Here is a 12,184-nt window from a genome sequence, read left to right as displayed (position 1 = left end):
GTCCTTACTGGTGTGAGGTGATATCTCACTGTGGTTTTAATTTGCATTTCTCTGATGATTAGCAATGTGGAGCATCTTTTCAAGTGCCTGTTGGCCATCTTGATTTCTTCTTTAGAGAACTGTCTATTCAGCTTCTCTGCCCATTTTTTAATTGGATTATTTGCTTTTTGTTTGTTGAGGCGTGTGAGCTCTTTATATATTTTGGATGTCAATCCTTTATCAGATCTCTCATTTATGAATATGTTCTCCCATACTGTAGGATACCTTTTTGTTCTATTGATGGTGTCCTTTGCTGTACAGAAGCTTTTTAGCTTGATATAGTCCCAATTGTTCATTTTTGCCTTTGTTTCCCTTGCCCAGGGAGATATGTTCATGAAGAAGTCACTCATGTTTATGTCCATGAGATTTTTGCCTGTGGTTTTTTCTAAGAGTTTTATGGTTTCATGACTTACATTCAGGTCTTTGATCCATTTGGAGTTTTGTGTATGGGGTTAGACAGTGATCCGGTTTCATTCTCTTACATGTAGCTGTCCAGTTTTGCCAGCACCATCTGTTGAAGAGACTGTCATTTCCCCAATGTATGTCCATGGCTCTCCTTTATCGTATATTAATTGGCCATATATGTTTGGGTTAATGTCTGGAGTCTCTATTCTGTTCCACTGGTCTGTGGCTCTGTTCTTGTGCTAGTACCAAATTGTCTTGATTACTGTGGCTTTGTAGTAGAGCTTGAAGTTGGGGAGCGAGATCCCCCCCACTTTATTCTTCCTACTCAGGATTGCTTTGCTATTCGGGGTCTTTGACGGTTCCATATGAATTTTTCACCTATTTGTTCCAGTTCATTGAAGAATGCTGTTGGTAATTTGATAGGGATTGCATCGAATCTGTATATTGCTTTGGGCAGGATGGCCATTTTGATGATATTAATTGTTCCTAGCCAGGAGCATGGGATGAGTTTCCATTTGTTAGTGTCCTCTTTAATTTCTCTTAAGAGTGTCTTGTAGTTTTCAGGGTATAGGTCTTTCACTTTCTTGGTTAGGTTTATTCCTACGTATTTTATTGTTTTGATGCTATTGTGAATGGAATTGTTTTCCTGATTTCTCTATTAGTTCATTGTTACTGTGTAGGAAAGCGACAGATTACTGTGTGTTAATTTTGTATCCTGCAACTTTGCTGAATTCTGATATGAGTTCTAGTAGTTTTGGAGTGGAGTCTTTAGGGTTTTTTATGTACAATAACATGTCATCTGCAAATAGTGACAGTTTGACTTCTTCTTTACCAATCTGGATTCCTTGTATTTCTTTGTGTTGTCTGATTGCTGTGGCTAGGACCTCCAGTACTATGTTGAATAACAGTGGGGAGAGTGGGCATCCCTGTCTTGTTCACGATCTCAGAGGAAAAGCTTTCAGCTTCTCACTGTTCAGTATGATGTTGGCTGTGGGTTTATCATATATGGACTTTATTATGGTGAGGTACTTGCCCACTATGCCCATATTATTGAGAGTTATTATCATGAATGGATGTTGAATTTTGTCAAATGCTTTTTCAGCATTTATGGAGATGACCACGTGGTTTTTGTCCTTCTTTTTGTTGACGTGGTGGATGATGTTGATGGATTTTTGAATGAATGTTGTACCATCCTTGCATCCCTGGGATTCATCCCACTTGGTCATGGTGTATGATCCTCTTGATATATTTTTGAATTCGGTATGCTAATATTTTGTTCAGTATTTTTGCATCTACGTTCATCAGGGATAATGGTATGTAGTTTTCTTTTTTGGTGGGGTTTTTTGCCTGGTTTTGGTATTAGGGTGATGTTGGCTTCATAGAATGAGTTTGGGAGTATTCCCTCCTCTTCTATTTTTTGGAAAACTTTAAGGAGAATGGGTGTTATGTCTTCTCTGTATGTCTGATAATATTCCGAGGTAAATCCATTTGGCCCGGGTGTTTTGTTCTAGGGTACTTTTTTGATTACCAATTCAATTTCATTGCTGGTAATTGGTCTGTTTAGATTTTCTGTTTCTTTCTGGGTCAGTCTTGGAAGGTTGTATTTTTCTAGGAAGTTGTCCATTTCTCCTAGGTTTTCCAGCTTGTTAGCATATAGGTTTTCATAGTATTCTCTAATAATTCTTTGTATTTCTGTGGGGTCTGTCATGATTTTTCCTTTCTTGTTTCTGATTCTGTTGATGTGTGTTGACTCTCTTTTTCTCTTAATAAGTCTGGCTACAGGGTTATCTATTTTGTTTATTTTCTCAAAGAACCAGCTCTTGGTTTCATTGATTTTTTTCTGTTGTTTTATTCTTCTCAATTTTGTTTATTTCTTCTCTGATCTTTATTATGTCCCTCCTTTTGCTGACCTTTGGCCTCATTTGTTCTTCTTTTTTCCAATTTCAATAATTGTGACATTAGACTATTCATTTGGGATTGTTCTTCCTTCTTCAAATAAGCCTGGATTGCTATATACTTTCCTCTTAAGACTGCTTTTGCTATGTCCCACAGAAGTTGGGGCTTTGTGTTGTTGTTGTCATTTATTTCCATATATTGCTGGATCTCCATTTTAATTTGGTCGTTGATCCATTGATTATTTAGGAGCATGCTGTTAAGCCTCCTTGTGTTTGTGAGGCTTTTTGCTTTCTTTGTATAATTTATTTCTAGTTTTATACCTTTGTGGTCTGAAAAGTTGGTTGGTAGGATTTCAATCTTTTGAAATTTACTGAGGCTCTTTTTGTGGCCTAGTATGTGGTCTATTCTGGAGAATGTTCCATGTGCACTTGAGAAGAATGTGTATCCTGTTGCTTTTGGATGTAGAGTTCTATAGATGTCAATTAGGTCGATCTGTTCTAGAGTGTTGTTCAGTGCCTCTATGTCCTTACTTACTTTCTGTCTGTGTGCCTCTGTGTCCTTACTTATTTTCTGTCTAGTGGATCTGTCCTTTGGAGTGAGTGGTGTGTTAAAGTCTCCCAAAATCAATGCATTGCATTCTATTTCCTCCTTTAATTCTGTTAGTATTTGTTTCACATATATTGGTGCTCCTGTATGGGGTGCGTGTATGTTTATAATGGTTATATCCTCTTGTTGGACTGAGCCCTTAATCATTATGTATTGTCCTTCTTTATCTCGTTACTTTCTTTGTTTTGAAGTCTATTTTGCCTGATACTAGTATTGCAACACCTGCTTTTTTCTCCCTGTTGTTTGCATGAAATATCTTTCTCTATCCCTTGACTTTTAATCTGTGCATGTCTTTGGGTCTGAGGTGAGTCTCTTATAAGCAGCATATAGATGGGTCTTGCTTTTTTACCCATTCTATTACTCTGTGTCTTTTGATTGGTGCATTCAGTCCATTTACATTTAGGGTGATTATTGAAAGATATGTACTTACTGCCATTGCAGGCTTTAGATTCATGGTTACCAAAGGTTCAAGGTTAGCTTGTTTACTACCTTACTGTTTAACTTAACTCGCTTATTGAGCTGTTATAAACACAGTCTGATGATTATTTCTTTCCCTTCTTTTTCCTCCTCCTCCATTCTTCATATGTTGGGTGTTTTGTTCTGTGCTCCTTATAGGAGTGCTCCCATCTAGAACAGTCCCTGTAGGATGTCCTGAAGAGGTGGTTTGTGGGAGGCAAATTCCCTCAACTTTTGCTTGTCTGGGAATTGTTTAATCCCTCCTTCATATTTAAATGATAATCGTGGTGGATACAGTATTCTTGGTTCAAGGCCTTTCTGTTTCATTGCATTATATATATCATGCCATTCTCTTCTGGCCTATAGTGTTTCTTTTGAGAAGTCTGATGATAGCCTGATGGGTTTTCCTTTGTAGGTGACCTTTTTTCTCTCTCTGGCTGCCTTTAATACTGTGTCCTTGTCCTTGATCTTTGCCATTTTAATTATGTGTCTTGGTGGTGTCCTCTTTGGGTCCCGTCTCTCGGGAGTTCTGTGTGCCTCCGTAGTCTGAGCAACTATTTCCTCCCCCAGTTTGGGGAAATTCTCAGCAATTATTTCTTTGAAGACACTTTCTATCCCTTTTTCTCTCTCTTCTTCCTCTGGTACCCCTACAATGCGGATATTGTTCCTTTTGGATTGGTCACACAGTTCTCTTAATATTGTTTCATTCCTGGAGATCCTTTTATCTCTCTCTGCATCAGCTTCTATGCGTTCCTGTTCTCTCGTTTCTATTTCATCAATGACCCCTTTCATGTCATCCATTCTGCTTATAAATCCTTCCAGAGTTTGTTTCACTTCTGTAATCTCCCTCTGGACTTCAGCCCTTAGCTCTTGCATATTTCTCTGCAACTCTGTCAGCATGTTTATGATTTTTATTTTGAATTCTTTTTCAGGGAGACTGGTTAGGTCTGCCTCTGCAGATACTTTCTCAGGTGTTGTTTGAACTAACTTGGACTGGACTAAATTTTTTTGCCTTTTCATGGTTATAGCAGTGGCTGTAGGCAGGCTGCAGGTCTGTCAGCTGGGAGAAGAAAGTCCTTTCCTGCTTGCTGGATGCCTTGCCCTTCTCCACTGCCTGTGACGGTTACCCGCATTCCCGGAGCAGCCACCGGGTTAGTCCCCTAAGCTGCTGCAGGCGGGGTCTCCATCAGAGCAGCACGGAGCCCTGCGGGGAGTGGCAGCCACACCAGGTGCGCTCCTCCGTGCTAGCAGTGCCCCTGACGGGCAGCTCTGTGCCAGCAGCAGCCTTTGGGTCTGGCCTGGGTGGTTGTGCCTTGGGCTGGGATTCCGGTCAGCTGCTGGGAGCACGCCTGCTCCCTCTGGCTCCGCTGCATGTGCGCACGGGCCTCTACCGGGCTCCTCTGGCTCCACTGCCACCGGGGCGCACAAGCCGCTCCTGGGCTGTTCGGTTGTGCTGGTGCAGGCTCGCACAAGCCACTCCTGGTCTCCTCTGGTGCCGTTGGCACACAGATCTGCTCCTGGTCCCTTCCGGCGCTGCCGTCCCTGGCACACGCTGCCACTCTCCCGCTACTGGGCCAGTGTGTTGGGGTCCGCGCCAGTTGGAAGAACGACTGGCAGGCTGCTTAGTGCCATGAGGGGTTTCAGAGCTGCACTGCCTCCCCGGAGTTTAGGGCGCCTAAGTTTCCCCAGGATTCCCAGCTGCTGGCTAATTGTGCCAGGACAACTTCATCCAGCTATGAGGTCCCTGTCTCTTTAAGACTTGCAGAAAGCACTCGCTTTTCTTTTGTCTCACGGGTGCCGGTTGCGGGGAACTGCCCACAGGTTTTGCTTTTCCATTTCTCTAATATCCAGCACCCCGTGCATCTTGTGTCTGCATTCCGGGTGCGGATTTCTAGAGCTGGTTGTTTAGCAGTCCTGGGCTTTCACTCCCTCCCCGTTCCAACTCCTTTTGTTCCCGCCGGGTTTTGGGGTGAGGGAGCGTTCGGGTCCCGCCTGGCCACGGCTTGTATCTTACCCCCTTCGTGTGATGTTGAGTTCTCACAGATGTAGATGTATCCTGGCTGTTGTACTGCATCCACTGGTGTCTCTTTTAGGAATAGTTGTATTTATTGTATTTTCATAAATATATATGTTTTGGGGAGGAGATTTCATCTGAACTACTCACGCCGCCATCTTCCCGTGATCCTCTATACATTGGTTTTTATACATATTGCTATCTACGCAAACTTAGTAGACTATCTTTTAAACGTAACTTTTATATGCACTGGGAAACCAAAAAATTCACTTAACTCATTTTATTGCTATATTCACTTTATTGCAGTGATCTGAACCTACAATCTCTCTAAGGTATGCCTATATTCTTAAAAAATATAAGTTTTTACTGGATCAAAATGGTGTCCAAACCTAGTGGTGAAGAGAATCACCAGAGATGCTTTGTAAGGCATTGTTAAGGCCTCACCCTTAGCAAGTCAATCAAATATACTGGGATCATTCCTATGATCATAAAAGTATTTCACTTACAGGATGCTTAAAACAAAAAAACAACAACTTATAAACACTGTTTTCCTAGCCTCACATCCTAATTTTTTTCATTTTGCTGACAACATTTATATACTGAGAATATTCACCATATATATGAACTGGACATGTGTATATGCCATGCATGTATGAGTAATTTTTAAGTTTATAAAGAGTTGTTATACATAGAAAACATAAGTATTTTTTACATGATTTTTTCCCTGAAGGAGTTACCTCATCACACTAATAGAAGATTGTAAAATATGGATTATAAATTTCTCTAAACATTAAGTCCTTGTGCTCTAAGCCATGATACATTAACAAGGACTAAGCCTTGCCCATCCATTGAAAAGAACTAAAAACTAGACAGAATATGAAGGGCCCCCACCAGTAAGATGGCGAACTTCCGGCTTCTCTTCCGGGTCCTCAGTTCCCGACAGTGCCACCTGAAGCCCAATCACCTCTCTCCCCACTCCCACTCCCAGCACCTAGCCAATAGCCACCAGCCCCGTAGAAGTAACACCACAATCACCCCATGCCCCTTCCTATATAACCCAGCACCTTGCCCCAATAAAGCGGAATTCTCCGGTGAATTGCTGCTGTGTGTCGCTCCTTTCCTTTCAGAATATATGAAAAAATGTTTTCAAACACTGCACAACAAGCAACATAGGACTGTGATATCGCAGAAAATGTCAACAAACAAGGTAATCCTTTAGACCTAGACACAATTGTCTGGCTAACATCTTAAGAGGGATCACAGCATCCAGCAATATGAGCTGAGGAAATGGAGATCTGTTATCAAGAGGTGAAGGCAAACAGAATATGTGGAAGATGAGTTCAGGATGAGGAAGCCAAGCAAAAAAGTCCTCTAGAAATCTGCAGAGTGATCACCATGAGTCTCTATGAAGACTATACCAGTCACATACTTAGTGATATTCTATAAGGTTGGTCAAAGAGTGATTGGAAAACTGTAATTCCCAGAAATCATACAAGGTAGTAGCACATTTGTATTCCAAACAGCCAAAAATTTTCTAATTTGACAAAAAACTGCAAATCCCCAGTCCAAAAAAATTAATCCTCAGAAAGGATGGACACCCACATGTGTATGTACATGTGTGCATGCACATACACACACCCCAAACACAGCAAAGCACATCAAATTCAAATTGCTAAAAACTAATGATAAAATATTAAAAACTGCCATAGGAAGAAGAGATACATTATATAGAAACTAAGATGAGAAATAAAGCAAATTTCTCAGTAGAGATTATGCATGTCAGGTGACAATGTAACATCTCTTAGAGTCCTGGAAAATGATCAGCCAAAAGTCCTACCAGGCACTGAAAATACCCAGCAAAAATGATGGCCAAATATAGGTATTTTCACACAAACAAAATGTAAGCAAATTTTCTGGCTTGTCTTTTCATTTTCTAAACAATGTTATTATTAAGAGAAAAAACTTAATTTTGATCAAATAGTTTATTCTTTTGTGTTTTTTTATAGTATAGTCTTTCAATGTTCTAGTTAAAAAATCTTTGTCAAGTTTGAAGTCACTAAGATTTCTTCTTCCTCTAGAAGTTATATAATTTTAGCCTATACATTTCAGTCTATGATTCATTTTCTGTTAATTTTTTAATATGCTGCACACATTTTTCCATATCCTATCCACTTGTTCAAGCACCAGTTTTTGAAAAGATCATGCTTTCCTGATTGAATTGCCTTAGCACTGGTTAAAAATCAATTGACCATACATGTGTGGATCATTCATCTATTTTTCACCACTACCACTTTCTTGATTACTGTAGCTTTACAACAAGACTTGAAATCTGCTGGTGTATATCCTTCCACTTTGTTGCTTTCAAGGTTGCTTTGGCTATTTTAAGGTCCTTAACATTTTCATATAAATGTTAGAATTTGCTTACTAAGTTCTACAAAAAGACTTGCTAGGATCTGTAACCTACTTCTTGAATGAAAGAACTCCAGGAGGATAAACTCAGCACTTATTTTTTTTGTTTCTTGTTTTTGTTAAATCCCCCAGTAATTTAGGAATCGCACACAAACACACATACACACTCTCTCACCCACTCAGGATTCTACAATTATAACCCATACTCTACCATTCTCTCAAAAATATTACTACTCTGTCACTAAAATATAGGAAGCATTCACTACATGTTAGGATTCAATCATTGCTGGCAATCAGTAGAGACAGATAAGCTGTATTTTAAACTTCCAATCTAAGGCAAGAATTATTGATAGATACTGAAACTAGTGGGTAAAATTTTAATGAAGAATTATCTCCCCAAATACAAAAGGAAAAGAGTAACCTTACAATAGAGAAACCTAGCAGATAAACATAACCAAATAATCCAAGTTAACAAATTCAACAAGAAAACAAACAGGTATCATGTGCCTGTAAAGAGATAAAACATCCCCTTTAGGATCTTCCTGCTAAAAAACACACAATCTGAACCTAATCATTAAAAAATGGCACAAATGCAAAGAGAGTGTCTTGTCCAAATTAAATGGTCTCTCCTCTTCAAAAATGCCAAGGTTATCAAAGAAAAAGAAAGGCTGAGAAATGATTGCAGGCTCTCAGGAACTTCCTAGTTTTTGGTGAAGTTTTTAGGTGTGAAAAGGGGCACTATGTAACCAGCTCTCCTCATGAAACATTTTATAAATGTATATACATACATGCACATGTGCAAATACACAGTGTGCAAATAATAAACGATAAGGGATAAAAATGTCAGTAATTAGTGAATTTAGATAGAGAATATTCTGATATTATTTGTAACTTTTCTGTAAATTCTGAATTTTATCAATGTTTTTTACAGAAAATTGACAAAATTTTTAAATTTTTAAAAATTACAGTTCTACATATCGCCATTGTCTTGTCAAAACCCATCAAAAATTAGAATGAGATATTCTCAAAGGCAACCATATTCCTGACACCAGTACAATTAAGACCACTCACTTTTTCTGGCTTTGATTCCTCTTCATTCTCATCATCAGAGGATGGACCTGCCAAAGTTGACACTTTCCTAATTACACCAAGTCTTGCTAGCTGATCCAGAAAAATATCACCACCTTTATCTACTAAATCCCTTATGATCTGCAAAGCCAGCAAGTGGCCATCATCATCATCCTAAGGGGAAAAAAGAACAGAAATTAAGAGAAAATGATAAAAGTAGGTTTAGCCGCCTAAAGTAGACAAACACAATAATTTACACAGACAAAATGATTTGCCGACATTAGGACAGAAGTTATTTTACTGACCGCTATCTAAAGGGAGTACCTACAAGAGTTCAATGAAAGAAAAAGCTGACCTCTTGGTCAAGGACAGTTGCGGTGATTTCTACCAGTATCGTAGGCAAATTGTGACCAACGTCAGAATCACAAACTTCTTTTAAGAGTGCTTCAGAGCAAAAATGAATCATTTTTCGAATCAGGGCAAGACTCGCTTTCCTTGAAAAGTAAAAAAAGGAATTTTAGAAGCCTTATAAAAAGCTAAATAAAACAAAATGCACCTATACATTAATGAAAACTAAAATACCCAATGTTAAGTTTTATACATTCTGCTGAAAAGTACACTTACAAGAATACAAATAAGACAACGCTACCACTAGTTTATGTTCATTTTTTAAATAATTTCATTTATTTTCTATTAACATAATAAGCTCACTAAAACAAATTATCTTTATAATTTTCTTAAATGTGCTACTGCCTTTTTCATATAACCAAAAGCATGATGATTAACATGCCATGGTAATTTTAGAAAATCAAAAAATGTAATTACCAAGAAAATAAATGGTATAAATTGTAACTAACATGAAATTTCCTGCAGCGCAAAATACAAAGCTTTAACAACTTAAAACACCTGGTAATTTGTATAGAAATCAAATTTGTCCTTTGTCAAATTAAAAGCCATGTTCACTATATAAATGAAAATAAAAGGTCCTAGTAATCCCATGCCCCTAAATATTCCCACTATTAACTTGGCATGCCTCCTTTCTGTTCTGTTCATCCACTGCTTTGTTTCAAACATAGGCAATAATAAAGTCACACAAACTAACCTCAATTTTGTAACAAGCAACTTAATTGTTTAAAAATACACACATACGGGGAGGGGCAGAAGATGGAGGCGTGAGTAGAGCAGCGGAAATCTCCTCCCAAAACAACATATATCTATGAAAATATAACAAAGACAACCCTTCCTAGAATAAAGACCAGAGGACACAGGACAATATCCAGACCACATCCGCACCTGAGAGAACCCAGCGACTCGCGAAGGGGGTAAGATACAAGCCCCGGCCCCGCGGGAGCCGAGCGCCCCTCCCCCCAGCTCCCGGCGGGAGAAGAATAGGCAGAGCGGGAGGGAGACGGAGCCCAGGACTGCCGAGCACCCAGCCCCAGCCATCCGGGCCAGAGTGCAGGGCGCTCGATACTAGGAAAACAGGGCAGCAAGAACAGTGAGCAGGCACTGGAGGCTGGGCGACAGAGGGCATAAGAAAAGCGCGCGACCATTTTTTATTTTGCTTTTTTGCTGTTTTGTTTTGGCGAGCGCTTTTTGGAAGTCTTAAAGGGATAGGGACCCCAATACTAGGGAAACAGGGCAGAAAGACCAGTGAGCAGAGGCCTGAGGCTGGCACCGCAGAATAAAGAAAAACGAACGACCACCTTTTTTTTTAATTAAAAACTTTTTTTTTTTTTTTAATTAAAAAATTTTTCTTTCTTTTTTTTTTGGTGGGCGTTGTTTTGTTTTGGCGGGTGCTTTTTGGAAGTCTTAAAGGGGCAGGGCGGGTCACTTAATCCAGAGGTAGGGAATCCGGGATCTCTGGGCACCCTAACCCCTGGGCTGCAGGGAGCAGGGAGGCCCCTTACGGAGATAAATAGCCTCCCAGCAGCTCCTGCTCCAACGCGACTCCACCACTTGGGAGCAGCTGCCCGAGCCAGACCACGCCCACAGCAACAGCGGAGATTAACTCCATAGCAGCCGGGCAGGAAGCAGAAACCCTGTCTGCGCGCAGCTGCGCAGCACAAGCCACTAGAGGCCGCTGTTCTCCCAGGAGAGGAGGGCCACAAACCAACAAGAAAGGAAGTCCTTCCAGCCGTCACTCGTCCCAGTTCTGCAGACTATTCCTATCACCATGAAAAGGCAAAGCTACAGGCAGACAAAGATCACAGAGACAACACCAGAGAAGGAGACAGACCTAACCAGTCTCCCTGAAAAAGAATTCAAAATAAGAATCATAAACATGCTGACAGAGATGCAGAGAAATACGCAAGAGAAATGGGATGAAGTCCGGAAGGAGATCACAGATGCCAGAAAGGAGATCGCAGAAATGAAACAAACTCTGGAAGGGTTTATAAGCAGAATGGATAGAATGCAAGAGGCCATTGATGGAATTGAAATCAGAGAACAGGAACGCATAGAAGCTGACATAGAGAGAGACAAAAGGATCTCCAGGAATGAAACAATATTAAGAGAACTGTGTGACCAATCCAAAAGGAACAATATCCGTATTATAGGGGTCCCAGAAGAAGAAGAGAGAGGAAAAGAGATGGAAAGTATCTTAGAAGAAATAATTGCTGAAAACTTCCCCACACTGGGGGAGGAAGTAATCGAACAGACCACGGAAATACACAGAACCCCCAACAGAAAGGATCCAAGAAGGGCAACACCAAGACACATAATAATTAAAATGGCAAAGATCAAGGACAAGGAAAGAGTGTTAAAGGCAGCTAGAGAGAAAAAGGTCACCTATAAAGGGAAACCCATCAGGCTAACGCCAGATTTCTCAACAGAAACCCTACAGGCCAGAAGAGAATGGCATGATATATTTAATACAATGAAACAGAAGGGCCTTGAACCAAGGATACTGTATCCAGCATGACTATCATTCAAATATGACGGTGGGATTAAACAATTCCCAGACAAACAAAAGCTGAGGGAATTTGCTTTCCACAAACCACCTCTACAGAACATCTTACAGGGACTGCTCTAGATGGGAGCACTCCTAGAAAGAGCACAGCACAAAACACCCAACATATGAAGAATCGAGGAGGAGGAACAAGAAGGGAGAGAAGAAAAGAATCTCCAGACAGTGTATATAACAGCTCAATAAGCGAGCTAAGTTAGGCAGTAAGATACTAAAGAGGCTAACCTTGAACCTTTGGTAACCACGAATTTAAAGCCTGCAATGGCAATAAGTACATATCTTCCAATAGTCACCCTAAATGTTAATGGGTTGAATGCACCAAT

At 40.2% G+C, this 12,184-nt stretch overlaps 1 protein-coding gene across 10 annotated transcripts in view; it reads right to left on the bottom strand.

The window, feature by feature from the left end:
- The window catches only part of HECTD1 (HECT domain E3 ubiquitin protein ligase 1), a 125,560-nt gene that overhangs the window by 49,163 nt on the left and 64,213 nt on the right, over positions 1–12,184 (bottom strand). For all 10 annotated transcript variants that reach the window (XM_036881239.2, XM_036881242.2, XM_036881240.2 and 7 more), the window contains exons 11-12: positions 9,249–9,387; positions 8,897–9,067 (exon numbers count right to left, since the gene is read on the bottom strand). In XM_036881239.2, the coding sequence (XP_036737134.2) occupies positions 8,897–9,067; positions 9,249–9,387 (310 nt within the window). The remainder of the gene's footprint in view (positions 1–8,896; positions 9,068–9,248; positions 9,388–12,184) is intronic.

Source organism: Manis pentadactyla, chromosome 11 (assembly GCF_030020395.1).
Source record: "Manis pentadactyla isolate mManPen7 chromosome 11, mManPen7.hap1, whole genome shotgun sequence".
In the NCBI taxonomy this organism is placed as follows: Eukaryota; Metazoa; Chordata; class Mammalia; order Pholidota; family Manidae; genus Manis; species Manis pentadactyla.
The sequence above is the reverse complement of the archived record's forward strand: the minus strand, read 5'-3'. Positions and strand labels throughout refer to the sequence as shown.